The 25,863-nt window shown below is 30.9% G+C and overlaps 1 protein-coding gene across 4 annotated transcripts in view; it reads right to left on the reverse strand.

Annotated features, from left to right (window-relative positions):
* LOC148957837 (uncharacterized) overlaps positions 1–25,863 on the reverse strand; it is a 126,701-nt gene that overhangs the window by 35,478 nt on the left and 65,360 nt on the right. For 2 of the 4 annotated variants that reach the window (XM_089114565.1, XM_089114564.1), the window contains exons 3-4: positions 25,243–25,289; positions 20,337–20,385 (exon numbers count right to left, since the gene is read on the reverse strand). In XM_089114565.1, coding sequence (XP_088970691.1) covers positions 20,337–20,351 — 15 coding nt within the window. In that variant the 5' untranslated portion in view covers positions 20,352–20,385; positions 25,243–25,289. Of the gene's footprint in view, positions 1–20,336; positions 20,386–23,674; positions 24,508–25,242; positions 25,290–25,863 lie in introns of those variants that run through there. The other 2 variants (XR_016145112.1, XM_089114566.1) reach the window with 2 other exon arrangements.

Consider the following 25,863-nt stretch of genomic DNA (forward strand, 5'->3'; position numbering starts at 1 on the left):
AGAAAAATAAAGATTTAATGGATTGAAAGAAGGAGTTTTAAGTGACGATTATTAAGGATTAATTTAACGAAAAGAGGACGGGGGCAGCACAACAAATAATGCTCTAAAGTATCAAAGAGAAAAAAGAAAAATAAAAAGATTTAAAGGATTGAAAGAAGGAGTTTTAAGGGAGGATTATCAAGGATTAATTTAACAAAAAGAGGACGGGGGCAGAACAACAAAAAATGCTCTAAAGTATCAAAGAGAAAAAAAGAAAAATAAAAAGATTTAAGGGATTGAAAGAAGGAGTTTTAAGTGAGGATTATCAAGGATTAATTTAACGAAAAGAGGACGGGGGCAGAACAACAAATAATGCTCTAAAGTATCAAAGAGAAAAAAAGAAAAATAAAAAGATTTAATGGATTTAAAGAAGGAGTTTCAAGTGAGGATTATTAAGGATTAATTTAACGAAAAGAGGACGGGGGCAGCACAACAAACAATGCTCTAAAGTATCAAAGAGAAAAAAAGAAAAATAAAAAGATTTAATGGATTTAAAGATGGAGTTTCAAGTGAGGATTATCAAGGATTAATTTAACGAAAAGAGGACAGGGGCAGCACAACAAACAATGCTCTAAAGTATCAAAGAGAAAAAAAGAAAAATAAAAAGATTTAATGGATTTAAAGAAGGAGTTTCAAGTGAGGATTATCAAGGATTAATTTAACGAAAAGAGGACAGGGGCAGAACAACAAACAATGCTCTAAAGTATCAAAGAGAAAAAAAGAAAAATAAAAAGATTTAATGGATTTAAAGAAGGAGTTTCAAGTGAGGATTATCAAGGATTAATTTAACGAAAAGAGGACAGGGGCAGAACAACAAATGATGCTCTAAAGTATCAAAGAGAAAAAAAGAAAAATAAAAAGATTTAATGGATTTAAAGAAGGAGTTTTAAGTGAGGATTATCAAGGATTAATTTAACGAAAAGAGGACGGGGGCAGCACAACAAATAATGCTCTAAAGTATTAATGAGAAAAAAAGAAAAATAAAAAGATTTAATGGATTTAAAGAAGGAGTTTCAAGTGAGGATTATCAAGGATTAATTTAACGAAAAGAGGACAGGGGCAGAACAACAAATGATGCTCTAAAGTATCAAAGAGAAAAAAAGAAAAATAAAAAGATTTAATGGATTGAAAGAAGGAGTTTTAAGTGAGGATTATCAAGGATTAATTTAAGGAAAAGAGGACAGGGGCAGCACAACAAATAATACTCTAAATTATCAAAGAGAAAAAAAGAAAAAAAGATTTAATGGATTGAAAGAAGGAGTTTTAAGTGAGGATTATCAAGGATTAATTTAACGAAAAGAGGACGGGGGCAGAACAACAAATAATGCTCTAAAGTATCAAAGAGAAAAAAAGAAAAATAAAAAGATTTAATGTATTGAAAGAAGGAGTTTTAAGTGAGGATTATCAAGGATTAATTTAACGAAAAGAGGACGGGGGCAGAACAACAAATAATGCTCTAAAGTATCAAAGAGAAAAAAAGAAAAAAAAGATTTAATGGATTGAAAGAAGGAGTTTTAAGTGAGGATTATCAAGGAGTAATTTAACGAAAAGAGGACAGGGCAGAACAACAAATAATGCTCTAAAGTATCAAAGAGAAAAAAAGAAAAATAAAGATTTAATGGATTGAAAGAAGGAGTTTTAAGTGAGGATTATTAAGGATTAATTTAACGAAAAGAGGACGGGGGCAGAACAACAAATAATGCTCTAAAGTATCAAAGAGAAAAAAAGAAAAATAAAGATTTAATGGATTGAAAGAAGGAGTTTTAAGTGAGAATTATTAAGGATTAATTTAACGAAAAGAGGACGGGGGCAGAACAACAAATAATGCTCTAAAGTATCAAAGAGAAAAAAAGAAAAAAAAGATTTAATGGATTGAAAGAAGGAGTTTTAAGTGAGAATTATTAAGGATTAATTTAACGAAAAGAGGACGGGGGCAGAACAACAAATAATGCTCTAAAGTATTGAAGAGAAAAAAAGAAAAATAAAAAGATTTAATGAATTTGAAGAAGGACTTTCAAAAGAAGATAATCAAGGATTAATTTAACGAAAAGAGGACGGGGGCAGAACAACAAATAATGCTCTAAAGTATCAAAGAGAAAAAAAGGAAAATAAAAAGATTTAATGGATTGAAAGAAGGAGTTTTAAGTGAGGATTATTAAGGATTAATTTAACGAAAAGAGGACGGGGGCAGCACAACAAATAATGCTCTAAAGTATCAAAGAGAAAAAAAGAAAAATAAAAAGATTTAATGGATTTAAAGAAGGAGTTTTAAGTGAGGATTATCAAGGATTAATTTAACGAAAAGAGGACAGGGGCAGCACAACAAATAATGCTCTAAAGTATCAAAGAGAAAAAAAGAAAAAAAGATTTAATGGATTGAAAGAAGGAGTTTTAAGTGAGGATTATCAAGGATTAATTTAACGAAAAGAGGACGGGGGCAGAACAACAAATAATGCTCTAAAGTATCAAAGAGAAAAAAAGAAAAATAAAAAGATTTAATGGATTGAAAGAAGGAGTTTTAAGTGACGATTATCAAGGATTAATTTAACGAAAAGAGGACGGGGGCAGAACAACAAATAATGCTCTAAAGTATCAAAGAGAAAAAAAGAAAAAAAAGATTTAATGGATTGAAAGAAGGAGTTTTAAGTGAGGATTATCAAGGAGTAATTTAACGAAAAGAGGACAGGGCAGAACAACAAATAATGCTCTAAAGTATCAAAGAGAAAAAAAGAAAAATAAAGATTTAATGGATTGAAAGAAGGAGTTTTAAGTGAGGATTATTAAGGATTAATTTAACGAAAAGAGGACGGGGGCAGAACAACAAATAATGCTCTAAAGTATCAAAGAGAAAAAAAGAAAAATAAAGATTTAATGGATTGAAAGAAGGAGTTTTAAGTGAGGATTATTAAGGATTAATTTAACGAAAAGAGGACGGGGGCAGAACAACAAATAATGCTCTAAAGTATCAAAGAGAAAAAAGAAAAATAAAAAGATTTAATGGATTGAAAGAAGGAGTTTTAAGTGAGGATTATCAAGGATTAATTTAACGAAAAGAGGACGGGGCAGAACAACAAATAATGCTCTAAAGTATCAAAGAGAAAAAAAGAAAAATAAAGATTTAATGGATTTAAAGAAGGAGTTTCAAGTGAGGATTATCAAGGATTAATTTAACGAAAAGAGGACGGGGGCAGAACAACAAATAATGCTCTAAAGTATCAAAGAGAAAAAAAGAAAAATAAAAAGATTTAATGGATTGAAAGAAGGAGTTTTAAGTGAGGATTATCAAGGATTATTTTAACAAAAAGAGGACGGGGGCAGAACAACAAATAATGCTCTAAAGTATCAAAGAGAAAAAAAGAAAAATAAAGATTTAATGGATTGAAAGAAGGAGTTTTAAGTGAGGATTATTAAGGATTAATTTAACGAAAAGAGGACGGGGGCAGAACAACAAATAATGCTCTAAAGTATCAAAGAGAAAAAAAGAAAAAAAAGATTTAATGGATTGAAAGAAGGAGTTTTAAGTGAGGATTATCAAGGATTAATTTAACGAAAAGAGGACGGGGGCAGAACAACAAATAATGCTCTAAAGTATCAAAGAGAAAAAAAGAAAAATAAAGATTTAATGGATTGAAAGAAGGAGTTTTAAGTGAGGATTATTAAGGATTAATTTAACGAAAAGAGGACGGGGGCAGAACAACAAATAATGCTCTAAAGTATCAAAGAGAAAAAAAGAAAAATAAAAAGATTTAATGGATTGAAAGAAGGAGTTTTAAGTGAGGATTATCAAGGATTAATTTAATGAAAAGAGGACGGGGGCAGAACAACAAATAATGCTCTAAAGTATCAAAGAGAAAAAAAGAAAAAAAAAAGATTTAATGGATTGAAAGAAGGAGTTTTAAGTGAGGATTATTAAGGATTAATTTAACAAAAAGAGGACGGGGGCAGCACAACAAATAATGCTCTAAAGTATCAAAGAGAAAAAAAGAAAAAAAAGATTTAATGGATTGAAAGAAGGAGTTTTAAGTGAGGATTATCAAGGATTAATTTAACGAAAGGAGGACGGGGGCAGAACAACAAATAATGCTCTAAAGTATTAAAGAGAAAAAAAGAAAAATAAAAAGATTTAATGGATTGAAAGAAGGAGTTTTAAGTGAGGATTATCAAGGATTAATTTAACGAAAAGAGGACGGGGCAGAACAACAAATAATGCTCTAAAGTATCAAAGAGAAAAAAAGAAAAAAAAGATTTAATGGATTGAAAGAAGGAGTTTTAAGTGAGGATTATCAAGGATTAATTTAACGAAAAGAGGACAGGGGAAGAACAACAAATAATGCACTAAAGTATCAAAGAGAAAAAAAGAAAAAAAAGATTTAATGGATTGAAAGAAGGAGTTTTAAGTGAGGATTATTAAGGATTAATTTAACGAAAAGAGGACGGGGGCAGAACAACAAATAATGCACTAAAGTATCAAAGAGAAAAAAAGAAAAAAAAGATTTAATGGATTGAAAGAAGGAGTTTTAAGTGAGGATTATCAAGGATTAATGTTACGAAAAGAGGACGGGGCAGAACAACAAATAATGCTCTAAAGTATCAAAGAGAAAAAAAGAAAAATAAAAAGATTTAATGGATTGAAAGAAGGAGTTTTAAGTGAGGATTATCAAGGATTAATTTAACGAAAAGAGGACGGGGGCAGAACAACAAATAATGCGCTAAAGTATCAAAGAGAAAAAAAGAAAAAAAAGATTTAATGGATTGAAAGAAGGAGTTTTAAGTGAGGATTATCAAGGATTAATTTAACGAAAAGAGGACGGGGGCAGCACAACAAATAATGCTCTAAAGTATCAAAGAGAAAAAAAGAAAAATAAAAAGATTTAATGGATTGAAAGAAGGAGTTTTAAGTGAGGATTATCAAGGATTAATTTAACGAAAAGAGGACGGGGGCAGAACAACAAATAATGCTCTAAAGTATCAAAGAGAAAAAAAGAAAAATAAAAAGATTTAATGGATTGAAAGAAGGAGTTTTAAGTGAGGATTATCAAGGATTAATTTAACGAAAAGAGGACGGGGGCAGCACAACAAATAATGCTCTAAAGTATCAAAGACAAAAAAAGAAAAATAAAAAGATTTAATGGATTGAAAGAAGGAGTTTTAAGTGAGGATTATCAAGGATTAATTTAACGAAAAGAGGACGGGGGCAGAACAACAAATAATGCTCTAAAGTATCAAAGAGAAAAAAAGAAAAATAAAAAGATTTAATGGATTGAAAGAAGGAGTTTTAAGTGAGGATTATCAAGGATTAATTTAACGAAAAGAGGACGGGGGCAGCACAACAAATAATGCTCTAAAGTATCAAAGAGAAAAAAAGAAAAATAAAAAGATTTAATGGATTGAAAGAAGGAGTTTTAAGTGAGGATTATCAAGGATTAATTTAACGAAAAGAGGACAGGGGCAGCACAACAAATAATGCTCTAAAGTATCAAAGAGAAAAAAAGAAAAATAAAAAGATTTAATGGATTGAAAGAAGGAGTTTTAAGTGAGGATTATCAAGGATTAATTTAACGAAAAGAGGACGGGGGCAGAACAACAAATAATGCTCTAAAGTATCAAAGAGAAAAAAAGAAAAATAAAAAGATTTAATGGATTGAAAGAAGGAGTTTTAAGTGAGGATTATCAAGGATTAATTTAACGAAAAGAGGACGGGGGCAAAACAACAAATAATGCTCTAAAGTATCAAAGAGAAAAAAAGAAAAAAAAGATTTAATGGATTGAAAGAAGGAGTTTTAAGTGAGGATTATCAAGGATTAATTTAACGAAAAGAGGACAGGGGCAGAACAACAAATAATGCTCTAAAGTATCAAAGAGAAAAAAAGAAAAATAAAGATTTAATGGAGTGAAAGAAGGAGTTTTAAGTGAGGATTAATTAGGATTAATTTAACGAAAAGAGGACGAGGGCAGCACAACAAATAATTCTCTAAAGTATCAAAGAGAAAAAAAGAAAAAAAAGATTTAATGGATTGAAAGAAGGAGTTTTAAGTGAGGATTATCAAGGATTAATTTAACGAAAAGAGGACAGGGGCAGAACAACAAATAATGCTCTAAAGTATCAAAGAGAAAAAAAGAAAAAAAAGATTTAATGGATTGAAAGAAGGAGTTTTAAGTGAGGATTATCAAGGATTAATTTAACGAAAAGAGGACGGGGGCAGAACAACAAATAATGCTCTAAAGTATCAAAGAGAAAAAAAGAAAAATAAAAAGATTTAATGGATTGAAAGAAGGAGTTTTAAGTGAGGATTATCAAGGATTAATTTAACGAAAAGAGGACGGGGCAGAACAACAAATAATGCTCTAAAGTATCAAGGAGAAAAAAAGAAAAATAAAAAGATTTGATGGATTGAAAGAAGGAGTTTTAAGTGAGGATTATCAAGGATTAATTTAACGAAAAGAGGACAGGGGCAGAACAACAAATAATGCTCTAAAGTATCAAAGAGAAAAGAAGAAAAATAAAAAGATTTAATGGATTGAAAGAAGGAGTTTTAAGTGAGGATTATCAAGGATTAATTTAACGAAAAGAGGACGGGGCAGAACAACAAATAATGCTCTAAAGTATCAAAGAGAAAAAAAGAAAAATAAAAAGATTTAATGGATTGAAAGAAGGAGTTTTAAGTGAGGATTATCAAGGATTAATTTAACGAAAAGAGGACAGGGGCAGAACAACAAATAATGCTCTAAAGTATCAAAGAGAAAAAAAGAAAAATAAAAAGATATAATGGATTGAAAGAAGGAGTTTTAAGTGAGGATTATCAAGGATTAATTTAACGAAAAGAGGACGGGGCAGAACAACAAATAATGCTCTAAAGTATCAAAGAGAAAAAAAGAAAAATAAAAAGATTTAATGGATTGAAAGAAGGAGTTTTAAGTGAGGATTATCAAGGATTAATTTAACGAAAAGAGGACGGGGCAGAACAACAAATAATGCTCTAAAGTATCAAAGAGAAAAAAAGAAAAATAAAAAGATTTAATGGATTGAAAGAAGGAGTTTTAAGTGAGGATTATCAAGGATTAATTTAACGAAAAGAGGACAGGGGCAGAACAACAAATAATGCTCTAAAGTATCAAAGAGAAAAAAAGAAAAATAAAAAGATTTAATGGATTGAAAGAAGGAGTTTTAAGTGAGGATTATCAAGGATTAATTTAACGAAAAGAGGACGGGGCAGAACAACAAATAATGCTCTACAGTATCAAAGAGAAAAAAAGAAAAAAAAGATTTAATGGATTGAAAGAAGGAGTTTTAAGTGAGGATTATTAAGGATTAATTTAACGAAAAGAGGACAGGGGAAGAACAACAAATAATGCTCTAAAGTATTAAAGAGAAAAAAAGAAAAATATAAAGATTTAATGGATTTAAAGAAGGACTTTCAAAAGAAGATAATCAAGGACTAATTTAACGAAAAGAGGACGGGGCAGAACAACAAATAATGCTCTAAAGTATTAAAGAGAAAAAAAGAAAAATAAAAAGATTTAATGGATTTAAAGAAGGAGTTTCAAGTGAGGTTTATCAAGGATTAATTTAACGAAAAGAGGACAGGGGAAGAACAACAAATAATGCTCTAAAGTATTAAAGAGAAAAAAAGAAAAAAAAAAATTTAATGGATTGAAAGAAGGGAGTTTTAAGTGAGGATTATCAAGGATTAATTTAACGAAAAGAGGACAGGGGCAGAACAACAAATAATGCTCTAAAGTATCAAAGAGAAAAAAAGAAAAAAAGATTTAATGGATTGAAAAAAGGGAGTTTTAAGTGAGGATTATCAAGGATTAATTTAACGAAAAGAGGACAGGGGCAGCACAACAAATAATGCTCTAAAGTATCAAAGAGAAAAAAAGAAAAAAAAGATTTAATGGATTGAAAGAAGGAGTTTTAAGTGAGGATTATCAAGGATTAATGTTACGAAAAGAGGGCAGGGGCAGCACAACAAATAATGCTCTAAAGTATCAAAGAGAAAAAAAGAAAAATAAATAGATTTAATGGATTTAAAGAAGGACTTTCAAAAGAAGATAATCAAGGACTAATTCAACAAAAAGAGGACGGGGCAGAACAACAAATAATGCTCTAAAGTATTAAAGAGAAAAAAAGAAAAATAAAAAGATTTAATGGATTTAAAGAAGGACTTTCAAAAGAAGATAATCAAGGACTAATTTAACGAAAAGAGGACGGGGCAGAACAACAAATAATGCTCTAAAGTATTAAAGAGAAAAAAAGAAAAATAAAAAGATTTAATGGATTGAAAAAAGGGAGTTTCAAGTGAGGATTATCAAGGATTAATTTAACGAAAAGAGGACGGGGGCAGAACAACAAATAATGCTCTAAAGTATCAAAGAGAAAAAAAGAAAAAAAAGATTTAATGGATTGAAAGAAGGAGTTTTAAGTGAGGATTATCAAGGATTAATGTTACGAAAAGAGGGCAGGGGCAGCACAACAAATAATGCTCTAAAGTATCAAAGAGAAAAAAAGAAAAATAAATAGATTTAATGGATTTAAAGAAGGACTTTCAAAAGAAGATAATCAAGGACTAATTTAACGAAAAGAGGACGGGGCAGAACAACAAATAATGCTCTAAAGTATCAAAGAGAAAAAAAGAAAAAAAAGATTTAATGGATTGAAAAAAGGGAGTTTCAAGTGAGGATTATCAAGGATTAATTTAACGAAAAGAGGACAGGGGCAGCACAACAAATAATGCTCTAAAGTATTAAAGAGAAAAAAAGAAAAATAAAAAGATTTAATGGATTGAAAGAAGGAGTTTTAAGTGAGGATTATCAAGGATTAATTTAACGAAAAGAGGACGGGGCAGAACAACAAATAATGCTCTAAAGTATCAAAGAGAAAAAAAGAAAAATAAAAAGATTTAATGGATTGAAAGAAGGAGTTTTAAGTGAGGATTATCAAGGATTAATTTAACGAAAAGAGGACAGGGGCAGAACAACAAATAATGCTCTAAAGTATCAAAGAGAAAAAAAGAAAAAAAAGATTTAATGGATTGAAAAAAGGGAGTTTTAAGTGAGGATTATCAAGGATTAATTTAACGAAAAGAGGACAGGGGCAGCACAACAAATAATGCTCTAAAGTATCAAAGAGAAAAAAAGAAAAAAAAGATTTAATGGATTGAAAAAAGGGAGTTTTAAGTGAGGATTATCAAGGATTAATTTAACGAAAAGAGGACAGGGGCAGAACAACAAATAATGCTCTAAAGTATCAAAGAGAAAAAAAGAAAAAAAAGATTTAATGGATTGAAAAAAGGGAGTTTCAAGTGAGGATTATCAAGGATTAATTTAACGAAAAGAGGACGGGGGCAGAACAACAAATAATGCTCTAAAGTATCAAAGAGAAAAAAAGAAAAAAAAGATTTAATGGATTGAAAAAAGGGAGTTTTAAGTGAGGATTATCAAGGATTAATTTGACGAAAAGAGGACAGGGGCAGAACAACAAATAATGCTCTAAAGTATCAAAGAGAAAAAAAGAAAAAAAAGATTTAATGGATTGAAAAAAGGGAGTTTCAAGTGAGGATTACCAAGGATTAATTTAACGAAAAGAGGACGGGGGCAGCACAACAAATAATGCTCTAAAGTATCAAAGAGAAAAAAAGAAAAATAAAAAGATTTAATGGATTGAAAGAAGGAGTTTTAAGTGAGGATTATCAAGGATTAATTTAACGAAAAGAGGACAGGGGCAGAACAGCAAATAATGCTCTAAAGTATCAAAGAGAAAAAAAGAAAAATAAAAAGATTTAAAGGATTGAAAGAAGGAGTTTTAGGTGAGGATTATCAAGGATTAATTTAACGAAAAGAGGACGGGGGCAAAACAACAAATAATGCTCTAAAGTATTAAAGAGAAAAAAAAGAAAAATAAAAAGATTTAATGGATTGAATGAAGGAGTTTTAAGTGAGGATTATCAAGGATTAATTTAACGAAAAGAGGACGGGGGCAGCACAACAAATAATGCTCTAAAGTATTAAAGAGAAAAAAAGAAAAATAAAAAGATTTAATGGATTTAAAGAAGGAGTTTCGAGTGAGGATTATCAAGGATTAATTTAACAAAAAGAGGACGGGGGCAGCACAACAAATAATGCTCTAAAGTATCAAAGAGAAAAAAAGAAAAATAAAAAGATTTAATGGATTTAAAGAAGGAGTTTCAAGTGAGGATTATCAAGGATAAATTTAACGAAAAGAGGACGGGGGCATCACAACAAATAATGCTCTAAAGTATTAAAGAGAAAAAAAGAAAAAAAAAGATTTAAAGGATTGAAAGAAGGAGTTTTAAGTGAGGATTATCAAGGATTAATTTAACGAAAAGAGGACAGGGGCAGAAAAACAAATAATGCGCTAAAGTATCAAAGAGAAAAAAAGAAAAATAAAAAGATTTAAAGGATTGAAAGAAGGAGTTTTAAGTGAGGATTATCAAGGATTAATTTAACGAAAAGAGGACAGGGGCAGAACAACAAATAATGCTCTAAAGTATCAAAGAGAAAAAAAGAAAAATAAAAAGATTTAATGGATTGAAAGAAGGAGTTTTAAGTGAGGATTATCAAGGATTAATTTAACGAAAAGAGGACGGGGGCAAAACAACAAATAATGCTCTAAAGTATAAAAGAGAAAAAAAGAAAAATAAAAAGATTTAATGGATTGAAAAAAGGGAGTTTTAAGTGAGGATTATCAAGGATTAATTTAACGAAAAGAGGACAGGGGCAGAACAACAAATAATGCTCTAAAGTATCAAAGAGAAAAAAAGAAAAATAAAAAGATTTAAAGGATTGAAAGAAGGAGTTTCAAGTGAGGAGTATGAAGGATTAATTTAACGAAAAGAGGACGGGGGCAGAACAATAAATAATGCTCTAAAGTATTAAAGAGAAAAAAAGAAAAATAAAAAGATTTAATGGATTGAAAGAAGGAGTTTTAAGTGAGGATTATCAAGGATTAATTTAACGAAAAGAGGACAGGGGCAGAACAACAAATAATGCTCTAAAGTATCAAAGAGAAAAAAAGAAAAATAAAAAGATTTAATGGATTTAAAGAAAGAGTTTCAAGTGAAAAAATCAAGGATTAATTTAACGAAAAGAGGACGGAGGCAGCACAACAAATAATGCTCTAAAGTATCAAAGAGAAAAAAAGAAAAATAAAAAGATTTAATGGATTGAAAGAAGGAGTTTTAAGTGAGAATTATCAAGGATTAATTTAACGAAAAGAGGACAGGGGCAGAACAGCAAATAATGCTCTAAAGTATCAAAGAGAAAAAAAGAAAAATAAAAAGATTTAAAGGATTGAAAGAAGGAGTTTTAGGTGAGGATTATCAAGGATTAATTTAACGAAAAGAGGACGGGGGCAAAACAACAAAGAATGCTCTAAAGTATTAAAGAGAAAAAAAGAAAAAAAAGATCCATTGGATTTAAAGATAGAGTTTCAAGAGAAGATAATCAAGGATTAATTTAACGAAAAGAGGACAGGGGCAGAACAACAAAGAATGCTCTAAAGTATTAAAGAGAAAAAAAGAAAAAAAAAATCAATTGGATTTAAAGATAGAGTTTCAAGAGAAGATAATCAAGGATTAATTTAACGAAAAGAGGACGGGGGCAGCACAACAAATAATGCTCTAAAGTATCAAAGAGAAAAAAAGAAAAATAAAAAGATCCAATCGATTTAAAGATAGAATTTCAAGAGAAGATAATCAAGGATTAATTTAACGAAAAGAGGACAGGGGCAAAACAACAAAGAATGCTCTAAAGTATTAAAGAGAAAAAAAGAAAAAAAAGATCCATTGGATTTAAAGATAGAGTTTCAAGAGAAGATAATCAAGGATTAATTTAACGAAAAGAGGACAGGGGCAGAACAACAAAGAATGCTCTAAAGTATTAAAGAGAAAAAAAGAAAAAAAAAATCAATTGGATTTAAAGATAGAGTTTCAAGAGAAGATAATCAAGGATTAATTTAACGAAAAGAGGACGGGGGCAGCACAACAAATAATGCTCTAAAGTATCAAAGAGAAAAAAAGAAAAATAAAAAGATCCAATCGATTTAAAGATAGAATTTCAAGAGAAGATAATCAAGGATTAATTTAACGAAAAGAGGACAGGGGCAGAACAACAAAGAATGCTCTAAAGTATTAAAGAGAAAAAAAGAAAAAAAAAGATCCATTGGATTTAAAGATAGAGTTTCAAGAGAAGATAATCAAGGATTAATTTAACGAAAAGAGGACAGGGGCAGAACAACAAAGAATGCTCTAAAGTATTAAAGAGAAAAAAAGAAAAAAAAAGATCCAATGGATTTAAAGATAGAGTTTCAAGAGAAGATAATCAAGGATTAATTTAACGAAAAGAGGACAGGGGCAGAACAACAAAGAATGCTCTAAAATATTAAAGAGAAAAAAAGAAAAAAAAGATCCATTGGATTAAAAGATAGAGTTTCAAGAGAAGATAATCAAGGATTAATTTAACGAAAAGAGGACAGGGGCAGAACAACAAAGAATGCTCTAAAGTATTAAAGAGAAAAAAAGAAAAAAAAAGATTTAATAGATTTAAAGAAGGAGTTTGAAGTGAGGATTATCAAGGATTAATTTGACGAAAAGAGGAAAGGGGCAGAACAACCAAGAATGCTCTTAAGTATTAAAGAGAAAAAAAGAAAAACAAGATCCAATGGATTTAAAGAACGAGTTTCAAGAGAAGATAATCAAGGATTAATTTAACGAAAAGAGGACAGGGGCAGAACAACAAAGAATGCTCTAAAGTATTAAAGAGAAAAAAAGAAAAACAAGATCCAATGGATTTAAAGAACGAGTTTCAAGAGAAGATAATCAAGGATTAATTTAACGAAAAGAGGACAGGGGCAGAACAACAAAGAATGCTCTAAAGTATTAAAGAGAAAAAAAGAAAAAAAAAGATCCATTGGATTTAAAGATAGAGTTTCAAGAGAAGATAATCAAGGATTAATTTAACGAAAAGAGGACAGGGGCAGAACAACAAAAAATGCTCTAAAGTATTAAAGAGAATAAAAGAAAAAAAAGGTTTAATAGATTTAAAGAAGGAGTTTCAAGTGAGGATTATCAAGGATTAATTTGACGAAAAGAGTAAAGGGGCAGAACAACAAATAATGCTCTTAAGTATTAAAGAAAAAAAAGAAAAAAAAAGATTTAATAGATTTAAAGAAGGAGTTTCAAGTTAGGATTATCAAGGATTAATTTGAAGAAAAGAGGAAAGGGGCAGAACAACAAATAATGCTCTAAAGTATTAAAGAGAAAAAAGAAAAAAAAAGATCCAATGGATTTAAAGATAGAGTTTCAAGAGAAGATAATCAAGGATTAATTTAACGAAAAGAGGACAGGGGCAGAACAAAAAAGAATGCTCTAAAGTATTAAAGAGAAAAAAAGAAAAAAAAAGATCCATTCGATTTAAAGATAGAGTTTCAAGAGAAGATAATCAAGGATTAATTTAACGAAAAGAGGAAAGGGGCAGCACAACAAAAAATGCTCTAAAGTATTAAATAGAAAAACAGAAAAAAAAGATTTAATAGATTTAAAGAAGTAGTTTCAAGTGAGGATTATCAAGGATTAATTTGACGAAAAGAAGAAAGGGGCAGAACAACAAATAATGCTCTAAAGTATCAAAGAGAAAAAAAAAACAAAAGATTCAAAGGATTTAAAGATAGAGTTTCAATAGAAGATAATCAAGAATTAATTTAACGAAAAGAGGAAAGGGGCAGAACAACAAAGAATGCTCTAAAGTATCAAAGAGAGAAAAAGAAAAAAAAAGATTTAATAGATTTAAAGAAGAAGTTTCAAGTGAGGATTATCAAGGATTAATTTAACGAAAAGAGGAAAGGGGCAGAACAACAAAAAATGCTTTAAAGTATCAAAGAGAAAAAAAGAAAATAAAAAGATTTAATGGATTGAAAGAAGGAGTTTCAAGTGAGGATTATCAAGGATAAATTTAACGAAAAGAGGACAGGGGCAGAACAACAAATAATGCTTTAAAGTATCAAAGAGAAAAAAAGAAAAAAAGAGTTACTGGATTTAAAGAAGGAGTTTCAAGTGAAGAAATCAAGGATAAATTTAACGAAAAGAGGACAGGGGCAGAACAACCAATAATGCTTTAAAGTATCAAAGGGAAAAAAAGAAAATAAAAAGATTTGATGGATTGAAAGAAGGAGTTTCAAGTGAGGATTATCAAGGATTAATTTAACGAAAAGAGGACAGGGGCAGAACAACAAATAATGCTTTAAAGTATCAACGAGAAAAAAAGAAAAAAAAGAGTTAATGGATTTAAAGAAGGAGTTTCAAGTAAGGATTATCAAGGATTAATTTAACGAAAAGAGGACAGGGGCAGAACAACAAATAATGCTTTAAAGTATCAAAGAGAAAAAAAAAATAAAAAGATTTAATGGATTGAAAGAAGGAGTTTCAAGTGAGGATTATCAAGGATTAATTTAACGAAAAGAGGACAGGGGAAGAACAACAAATAATGCTGTAAAGAATCAGAGAGAAAAAAGAAAAAAAGAGTTACAGGATTTAAAGAAGGAGTTTCAAGTGAAGAAATCAAGGATTAGTCTAACGAAAAGAAGACAGGGGCAGAACAACAAAGAATGCTTTAAAGTATCAAAGAGAAAAAAAAATAAAAAGATTTAATGGATTAAAAGATAGAGTTTCAAGAGAAGATAATCAAGGATTAATTTAACGAAAAGAGGACAGGGGCAGAACAACAAAGAATGCTCTAAAGTATTAAAGAGAAAAAAAGAAAAAAAAAGATTTAATAGATTTAAAGAAGGAGTTTGAAGTGAGGATTATCAAGGATTAATTTGACGAAAAGAGGAAAGGGGCAGAACAACCAAGAATGCTCTTAAGTATTAAATAGAAAAAAGAAAAAAAAGATCCATTGGATTTAAAGATAGAGTTTCAAGAGAAGATAATCAAGGATTAATTTAACGAAAAGAGGACAGGGGCAGAACAACAAAGAATGCTCTAAAGTATTAAAGAGAAAAAAAGAAAAACAAGATCCAATGGATTTAAAGAACGAGTTTCAAGAGAAGATAATCAAGGATTAATTTAACGAAAAGAGGACAGGGGCAGAACAACAAAAAATGCTCTAAAGTATTAAAGAGAAAAAAAGAAAAAAAAAGATTTAATAGATTAAAAGAAGGAGTTTCAAGTGAGGATTATCAAGGATTAATTTGACGAAAAGAGTAAAGGGGCAGAACAACAAATAATGCTCTTAAGTATTAAAGAAAAAAAAGAAAAAAAAAGATTTAATAGATTTAAAGAAGGAGTTTCAAGTTAGGATTATCAAGGATTAATTTGAAGAAAAGAGGAAAGGGGCAGAACAACAAATAATGCTCTAAAGTATTAAAGAGAAAAAAGAAAAAAAAAGATCCAATGGATTTAAAGATAGAGTTTCAAGAGAAGATAATCAAGGATTAATTTAACGAAAAGAGGACAGGGGCAGAACAAAAAAGAATGCTCTAAAGTATTAAAGAGAAAAAAAGAAAAAAAAAGATCCATTCGATTTAAAGATAGAGTTTCAAGAGAAGATAATCAAGGATTAATTTAACGAAAAGAGGAAAGGGGCAGCACAACAAAAAATGCTCTAAAGTATTAAATAGAAAAACAGAAAAAAAAGATTTAATAGATTTAAAGAAGTAGTTTCAAGTGAGGATTATCAAGGATTAATTTGACGAAAAGAAGAAAGGGGCAGAACAACAAATAATGCTCTAAAGTATCAAAGAGAAAAAAAGAAAAAAAGAGTTACTGGATTTAAAGAAGGAGTTTCAAGTGAAGAAATCAAGGATAAATTTAACGAAAAGAGGACAGGGGCAGAACAACCAATAATGCTTTAAAGTATCAAAGGGAAAAAAAGAAAATAAAAAGATTTGATGGATTGAAAGAAGGAGTTTCAAGTGAGGATTATCAAGGATTAATTTAACGAAAAGAGGACAGGGGCAGAACAACAAATAATGCTTTAAAGTATCAACGAGAAAAAAAGAAAAAAAAGAGTTAATGGATTTAAAGAAGGAGTTTCAAGTGAGGATTATCAAGGATTAATTTAACGAAAAGAGGACAGGGGCAGAACAACCAATAATGCTTTAAAGTATCAAAGAGAAAAAAAAAGGTTTAATGGATTTAAAGAAGGAGTTTCAAGTGAAGAAATCAAGGATTAATTTAACGAAAAGAGGACAGGGGCAGAACAACCAATAATGCTTTAAAGTATCAAAGAGAAAAAAAGAAAATAAAAAGATTTAATGGATTGAAAGAAGGAGTTTCAAGTGAGGATTATCAAGGATTAATTTAACGAAAAGAGGACAGGGGCAGAACAACAAAAAATGCTTTAAAGAATCAGAGAGAAAAAAGAAAAAAAGAGTTACAGGATTTAAAGAAGGAGTTTCAAGTGAAGAAATCAAGGATTAGTCTAACGAAAAGAAGACAGGGGCAGAACAACAAAGAATGCTTTAAAGTATCAAAGAGAAAAAAAAATAAAAAGATTTAATGGATTTAAAGAAGGAGTTTCAAGTGAAGAAATCAAGGATTAATTTAACGAAAAGAGGACAGGGGGAGAACAACAAATAATGCTCTAAAGTATCAAAGAGAAAAAAAGAAAAATCAAAAGATTTAATGGATTTAAAGAAGGAGTTTCAAGTGAGGATTATCAAGGATTAATTTAACGAAAAGAGGACAGGGGCAGAACAACCAATAATGCTTTAAAGTATCAAAGAGAAAAAAAGAAAAAAAAGAGTTAATGGATTTAAAGAAGGAGTTTCAAGTGAAGAAATCAAGGATTAATTTAACGAAAAGAGGACAGGGGCAGAACAACAAATAATGCTCTAAAGAATCAAAGAGAAAAAAAGAAAAATCAAAAGATTTAATGGATTTAAAGAAGGAGTTTCAAGTGAGGATTATCAAGGATTAATTTAACGAAAAGAGGACAGGGGCAGAACAACAAATAATGCTCTAAAGTATCAAAGAGATAAAAAGAAAAAAAAGAGTTAATGGATTTAAAGAAGGAGTTTCAAGTGAGGATTATCAAGGATTAATTTAACGAAAAGAGGACAGGGGCAGAACAACAAATAATGCTCTAAAGAATCAAAGAGAAAAAAAGAAAAATCAAAAGATTTAATGGATTTAAAGAAGGAGTTTCAAGTGAAGAAATCAAGGATTAATTTAACGAAAAGAGGACAGGGGGAGAACAACAAATAATGCTCTAAAGTATCAAAGAGAAAAAAAGATAAATCAAAAGAGTTACTGGATTTAAAGAAGGAGTTTCAAGTGAAGAAATCAAGGATTAGTCTAACGAAAAGAAGACAGGGGCAGAACAACAAAGAATGCTTTAAAGTATCAAAGAGAAAAAAAAAAAAAAGATTTAATGGATTTAAAGAAGGAGTTTCAAGTGAAGAAATCAAGGATTAATTTAACGAAATAAGGACAGGGGGAGAACAACAAATAATGCTCTAAAGTATCAAAGAAAAAAAAAGATAAATCAAAAGATTTAATGGATTTAAAGAAGGAGTTTCAAGTGAAGAAATCAAGGATTAATTTAACGAAAAGAGGACAGGGGCAGAACAACAAATAATGCTCTAAAGAATCAAAGAGAAAAAAAGAAAAATCAAAAGATTTAATGGATTTAAAGAAGGAGTTTCAAGTGAGAATTATCAAGAATTAATTTAACGAAAAGAGGACAGGGGCAGAACAACCAATAATGCTTTAAAGTATCAAAGAGAAAAAAAGAAAAAAAAGAGTTAATGGATTGAAAGAAGGAGTTTCAAGTGAGGATTATCAAGGATTAATTTAACGAAAAGAGGACAGGGGAAGAACAACAAATAATGCTCTAAAGTATCAAAGAGAAAAAAAGAAAAATCAAAAGATTTAATGGATTGAAAGAAGGAGTTTCAAGTGAGGATTATCAAGGATTAATTTAACGAAAAGAGGACAGGGGCAGAACAACAAATAATGCTTTAAAGTATCAAAGAGAAAAAAAGGTTTAATGGATTTAAAGAAGGAGTTTCAAGTGAAGAAATCAAGGATTAATTTAACGAAAAGAGGACAGGGGCAGAACAACAAATAATGCTTTAAAGTATCAAAGAGAAAAAAAGAAAAAAAAGGGTTAAAGGATTCAAAGAAGGTGTTTCAAGTGAGGATTATCAAGGATTAATTTAACGAAAAGAGGACAGGGGCAGAACAACAAATAATGCTCTAAAGTATCAAAGAGAAAAAAAGAAAAAAAAAGATTTGATGGATTGAAAGAAGGAGTTTCAAGTGAGGATTATCAAGGATTAATTTAACGAAAAGAGGACAGGGGCAGAACAACAAATAATGCTTTAAAGTATCAAAGAGAAAAAAAGAAAAAAAAGAGTTACTGGATTTAAAGAAGGAGTTTCAAGTGAAGAAATCATAGATTAATTCAACGAAAAGGGGACAGGGGCAGAACAACAAAGAATTCTCTAAAGTATCAAAGAGAAAAAAAAAAGATTTAATGGATTTAAAGAAGGAGTTTCAAGTGAAGAAATCATAGATTAATTTAACGAAAAGCGGACAGGGGCAGAACAACAAATAATGCTCTAAAGTATCAAAGAGAAAAAAAGAAAAATCAAAAGATTTAATGGATTGAAAGAAGGAGTTTCAAGTGAGGATTATCAAGGATTAATTTAACGAAAAGAGGACAGGGGCAGAACAACAAATAATGCTTTAAAGTATCAAAGAGAAAAAAAGAAAAAAAAGAGTTACTGGATTTAAAGAAGGAGTTTCAAGTGAAGAAATCATAGATTAATTCAACGAAAAGGGGACAGGGGCAGAACAACAAAGAATGCTCTAAAGTATCAAAGAGAAAAAAAAAAGATTTAATGGATTTAAAGAAGGAGTTTCAAGTGAAGAAATCATAGATTAATTTAACGAAAAGCGGACAGGGGGAGAACAACAAATAATGCTCTAAAGTATCAAAGAGAAAAAAAGAAAAATCAAAAGATTTAATGGATTTAAAGAAGGAGTTTCAAGTGAAGAAATCAAGGATTAATTTAACGAAAAGAGGACAGGGGCAGAACAACAAATAATGCTTTAAAGTATCAAAGAGAAAAAAAGAAAAAAAAGAGTTAATGGATTTAAAGAAGGTGTTTCTAGTGAAGATTATCAAGGATTAATTTAACGAAAAGGGGACAGGGGCAGAACAACAAATAATGCTCTAAAGTATTTAAGAGAAAAAAAGAAAAAAAAGATTTAATGGATTGAAAGAAGGAGTTTCAAGTGAGGATTATCAAGGATTAATTTAACGAAAAGAGGACAGGGGCAGAACAACAAATAATGCTCTAAAGTATCAAAGAGAAAAAAAGAAAAAAAAAGATTTAATGGATTGAAAGAAGGAGTTTCAAGTGAGGATTATCAAGGATTAATTTAACGAAAAGAGGACAGGGGCAGAATAACAAATAATGCTCTAAAGTATCAAAGAGAAAAAAAGAAAAAAAAAGATTTAATGGATTGAAAGAAAGAGTTTCAAGTGAGGATTATCAAGGATTAATTTAACGAAAAGAGGACAGGGGCAGAACAACAAATAATGCTCTAAAGTATTTAAGAGAAAAAAAGAAAAAAAAGATTTAATGGATTGAAAGAAGGAGTTTCAAGTGAGGATTATCAAGGATTAATTTAACGAAAAGAGGACAGGGGCAGAACAACAAATAATGCTCTAAAGTATGAAAGAGAAAAAAAGAAAAAAAAAGATTTAATGGATTGAAAGAAGGAGTTTCAAGTGAGGATTATCAAGGATTAATTTAACGAAAAGAGGACAGGGGCAGAATAACAAATAATGCTCTAAAGTATCAAAGAGAAAAAAAGAAAAAAAAAGATTTAATGGATTGAAAGAAAGAGTTTCAAGTGAGGATTATCAAGGATTAATTTAACGAAAAGAGGACAGGGGCAGAACAGCAAATAATGCTCTAAAGTATCAAAGAGAAAAAAAGAAAAAAAAGGTTTAATGGATTTAAAGAAGGAGTTTCAAGTGAGGATTATCAAGGATTAATTTAACGAAAAGAGGACGGGGGCAGCACAACAAATAATGCTCTAAAGTATCAAAGAGAAAAAAAGAAAAATAAAAAGATTTAATGGATTTAAAGAAGGACTTTCAAAAGAAGATAATCAAGGATTAATTTAACGAAAAGAGGACGGGGGCAGAACAAAAAATAATGCTCTAAAGTATTAAAAAAGAAAAATAAAAAGAATAGAATCAAATGTTTAGATTAGGAAGACAAAGCAGGTATTTCCTTAAAAAGTGAACAAAATAGCACTTACCATGCCCCTCGTCATTCATACACAATTCTCCGTAACCAAGTATTATGATCTGCAACAGAATTCATATTTTGAGAGATTTTACGAAGAAAAAGGGTTTTGATATCTGGGCCGGGGTTTGAACTGTTTTCTGTTATGTGCCATGTGACTCTTCTTCTCTATTTGCCAACTGTGGTCCCTTTTGGACAAACACCCAGAAAGTTGGAGAAAAAAGGGCAGGCATTTTATTTCTGGTTGTAGTTTTAAAAACTTGGAACAAGACCCCAGTCAGGGTACTCTTTGTTCTCTGTTCTCAGGGATTCTTTGTTCTCAGGTGCCATATGCTTCTAACTTTTACAGCAGAATTGCACAGTCAGTAGTGTAAAATGCTTTTCTAAGAATATGGCTAATTGAGATACACATTATATATTGACACCAAAAGCCAATAGTTTTAATGCATTGATAATATATTACCCATTATTTTACAGGAATGATGAAGACTCAGAACAAAGACTTCCATCACGTGTTCCATTTCTCAAAGGTTTCAGGTCCAGGGGCTATTTGAAAATCGAATTCTTAAGGACTATGTAGCATGCTGAAAACCATAGTTTTTACAAGGATAATGGAAATACAGTAAAGTCAATACCACGTAGCAGGGTAGACATAATTGGAGGGCCAGGGGGGAGGGGGGAGTTTAGTTCATGAGCTCAGTTAAAAGTAAAGCTTACGCAACATAAACAGGTAGAAATTAATAACAAAATCGAATGGTTTCAGGAAGGTTCAATATGCGAAAGCCTAGCGCAACCAACTCAATGCTTGGTGCTAAGTGCATTTAAGGAATTGTTAGGTGGCTACCTTTTTCCCCTTTTTTATGCAAGAGAATATGAAATGACTTTTTAAAAAACTTTTATTGAAAGGGTTATCAAGCCAGAAGCCTTTGCTGGTGATCAGCAAAGAGCTTTTAATTACAATTATTGGGCCTCTTTTACCAAAAGGGAGACGATGCTCGTATTATACTTAGTAAGGGGTGCTCAGACTACTTTTTTTGGGTCAAGAATTTCGGCAAAGTTTATTTTAAAGATACACAATTACAGATGGCTATTCATTTATAGATATAATGTGCCCTGTGAAAAGAGAATGGAATATTTGATACCAAAATTCTTCAATAAAGTAAAACTGGGATGGTGAAGAAAAGCAGGGGATACATGAATACAAAATTAGAATCAAAGACTTTATCTCCGTTAAAGACTATAGCCGTCGTATTTGACAAAAACCTCCTGCGAGAAAAAATTGTTTTCCAGTAATTTCCTGTAACCAGTGGATTTTCAAAATTCAAACGGAAAACAGAAACAATTGTAAAACAAAACCCCTTCTTGGGACCATGAATTTCTAAAGTAATTTGTTTGGTATGTTGAAATGAGAAAAATGTTAAAAAAGTAGAGAAAAATTGCAAACTGTCGTCTGGAAAATTTTTTGGGACAAATTTCATGCTGGAAATTAATTTGTTTCTGTTGCTGGTTTGAATAATATCCCTCAGTGCCAGAAATTATGGAGGGTATGCCCCCCCCCCCAATCAGCGATCTTGTCAGAAAATTAGGGCTTATCTTAGGGGCGTAATTGCCAGATAGGGTCTGGAGCACAGGCTACCAGATTTTCTGCTCGCTTTTTGCTCGCAAGTGATCCGCACTTCCCCTTTTTTACACCAGGGGCCTCTATAACCTCTCTGTGCCCGAGCATGATGGGAAGGTAAATCTCTTCCGTGGAAGAAAAACATGAATATTGAAACAAATCGAGTGGTTTGAGGGCAATCAAAAATTAATCCCACTGAATTATTTTGAAACGGGAATTTTTCCTTCAAACGAAATCTTCAAACGCTAAAAAAATCTAGTTTGACTTCGTTAAACTTCCGAAATGGCAAAAAAATAATCTTTTATGTTGTTTGCGTATCAATTTTCATTTTTTTCATCTCCTTTGACATAAACTTACGAGGTATGCAGCTCATCTTCACTTTCTTTTCTTTTGCCCTCTGCATCCAAGAAATTCGAGTCTATGGGTTGAACCAACGCCTATACTGGCTCTTCATTCTGGTTCTCATCGAGATTTACACAGAGACTTAAAAAATATCTAGGAAACAGAAACTTTTGGCACTGAATTTTTTGGCATTTAATGTACTCCTAACGAGATATGAGCTTCGTTGTAAATGTACTTTGCAGATTATTGCATTTTCTTCAGAGGTGTATTCCAATACAGATATGCAGTGAGGAAGCATCTCTTAACGCTCCTTCAGAGTGGCTCAATAAGAATTCTTGAATTCTAGACAAACTTTGAAACTTTGGAGCATGCACAAAGCCAGCACTGAGAAGGTGTTGTGAGAGGTTTCCCTCAAAGAATCGAGATGCATAAAAAGACGCTCTTGTTACGCTTTTGCCATTTCGGCAACAACTCCCTTTTCATGTAAAATAAGTCACTTAAATGATAATATACAAACAAAAGATGATTAAGGGCTAAGAAAATATGATAGGTTCATTCATTTAATTAAACACGAAAACGAGACTACGGATACTAAATTGTCCAATCATATTAGAGGAGGCTATTCCTGTTACAGTGTGGTGTTGGTGGGGGGAGGGGGGGGGGTTTAAGCCGAGCAAAGGAAAGATCGGCATGTCATTGATCGAAACGAAAGCGTTCGTTGCTTGTTCTTTTGAGGTAAAAAATTCAGTAAAAGTATTGTAAAGCCTTCAAGGACTTTTTATCTCGTACTTGGCTGAGAGTTTTTGGAATGAAAACGTTTTAACATTTATTTTTGTAATTTTCCTTTGTTGTATAAAAAAGTATGATGAAGTCAGCCCCGTAGAGCCATATGCTTCTATCATTAAAAACTTTCATTTTCCTACCGGCTATACACATTATGGACTCCGAACTGGGGTTTAGTACTAGGGGTCTCAGGGCAGTGGTGGCGCTAGAAATTCCCCGACGGAGGGACTTGACCTTCTGACAAGGAGGTTAGGCAATCGAAAAGAAAACATGGAATCCCAGTTGCACAAACATTTAGATTATGAAAGGACATGAATTTAACAAACAAGAATAAGCATCTATTCAGAGATTATGGATTAATATTTCATGTGGGTTACTCGCTTTTATAATAAAATGTCCCTGAAAAACAAAGACATAAATGAAGAAAGTTCTTTGTAGATCTTTCCGTGATATTTCTATATTCTCAATATTCTAAACTTTTCTGAGTAATAAAAAGACGTCATTTAATAATATGGTAGTTTGCAAATTATTGCTCGTGTCACAGTAAACAAGTCCAAGAAAGATAATACCTGAGGCGGCACCATAGTTACCGCAGAAGGCGGATAAATTTTGGAATTTTACTGATCCTAGTTCGCTGGAAAATGCAATCATTGATGCAATTGTTCTACCTTTCAATACAACCTTACTCTTAGAATTAATGTCCACAGGCAGAATGCTATTTGATGGTTTTAATCGATTTTCTAGTAATCATTCTCGTCATTCGGGCACCCTACATTGAAACATTGTAATGGGGGGTTTGGTTCTCACTGGTTTCAGATTGCCAATTCAAACATGTCTCTTGAGATCTCCTGAAATTCTGACTTTCTAGAGTAAAGTTCCAGTTAAGACCCCTATACTAAAGCCTTCAAACAGGTAACAACTTCCCCTTGTACTGGAATATACTTTGCAGGTGTGAACAGAAATTAGACCTTAGAAAAGTAATTTAACATCATTGTTGGCTTTATTATCCAAGGAAGTCTATTTTAAAATCAACCACTAGACTATTTGTGATAAATTAGAACAGGGTCCTATTGAATACAATGCTCTCTGTTTAAGGGATAGTTCTTTAATTGTCCAATATAAGTTCTTTCTCTGACCTTACTTACATGATAATTGTCAAAGTATTATTTGCATGAAAATTAATGAAACATTCATTAAAAGTAAGGCAAAATGTCCGAACTACTAAATGTTCAAGATGCTTTGAAAAATAGCAGTGATGTTGAAACCAACTCAGATTCACAACGTATTCAGTCCCACAAGATAGACCGTTTTCGGCTTTTTGGCATAGGAGAGTGTACCATGGTGTTTGTACATAATGGTCTTATTTTAAGTATGACAGGTACCCCTAAAAATTATCTGACTGCTTGTAGGACAGGATAAGATTAAACCACCTCACAATTCACTAGGTAGAATGCAAATTTGAATCTAATTAAAAAAATTCACTGTATGAAATTAGTAACCAATTGTCTTATTTTAAGAATATCAGATACCAAAAAATGAAACCCCTAAATCTTCCCTGACTACTTGAAGGATGGGATAAAATTAAACTAGAGCACAATTCATTACATACTAACACAATTTTGGATCTGATTAAAAAATATTTGAAATTCTCTTAAAGAAATTGGTAGCTAAGTGTCCTAAATCTAGAATGACAGCTACCAAAATAAAAAAACTACTAAAAATTATCTGATTGCTTCAACAAAAAGATAACATTAACCAAGTGTATAATTCATAACGATTTTAAAATCCTTGGATGAAAGCGTACAATTTATTACCTAGAATCCAATTTTGAATGTAACTAAAAAAATAGTTTGAATTCATTGAATGAAATTGTTAGCCAATGGAATGGCGGATACCAAAATAAAAAAAACAAAATTTTGAAAAAGGAACTAAGAAATTTTTCATAGAATCTGTGACAAAAAATTTTTCACTTCAAACACCTTCAAATGAGTTAAAATACATTCCAAACACCATTAGAAGTGCTCTTGATAAACTGCTAGGAAAAATTTGGAACAAAGCACCAAGTCATTTGAAAATGTTTCTGACAGTGAATTTGTGAAAGAGCTTCAAAAATTTGAAAAACTTCTAAATAAAGTTCATGGTCTTAAAGTAAGAAAAAACTACCTCTAAAAAATACCTCCATTTAGCTTTCTCAAGACATTTCTGTTATCTTCCAAGTGATGTCTGACATTGTCATTTGAGAAATCTTGAAATGTGTAAAAATACATTATCAAAACCATTAGAAATTTTTTTGATGAATTTCTAGATCATATTTCGAAAGAAGAACATGAGTAATTTTTCAAAAATATCTGTGACCACAGACGTTTCAAAAAAGTTCAAGAATCCAAAAACTTTATAAAAATTCTTTTTCGCTTGAAAACCCTTTAAATGCGTGAAAATACATTCTGAACACCGTTAAAAGTGCTTTTGATGAATGTAAAGCAAAGAAGATCATGAAATCATTTGAAGCCCACTGGTTGCATAAATTGTGCAATTAAATTTTTATTCAATGTGCTATGTACCAAAGTTATGCAGACCCCTAGGACAAGAAATCTCGTAGTTTTCTGAATGACATTGTTTCAGAGGAAGTTTTCTGGGAAAAGCCTCATCTATGATCCCTATTGAACTGGTGCGGGTGTCTATAATAGATACTTTTAATGGCCACTCTTTAAGCACATTCTAAGGTGCCTCCTACAGAACAATTTTGAAAATCAAAATTTTGTGTGAAAATTCAAGTTTCCGCACGCAAAGTTAGCCA

This window comes from Rhopilema esculentum, chromosome 20 (genome assembly GCF_057945365.1).
Source record: "Rhopilema esculentum isolate cy_ngs chromosome 20, ASM5794536v1, whole genome shotgun sequence".
NCBI lineage: Eukaryota > Metazoa > Cnidaria > Scyphozoa > Rhizostomeae > Rhizostomatidae > Rhopilema > Rhopilema esculentum.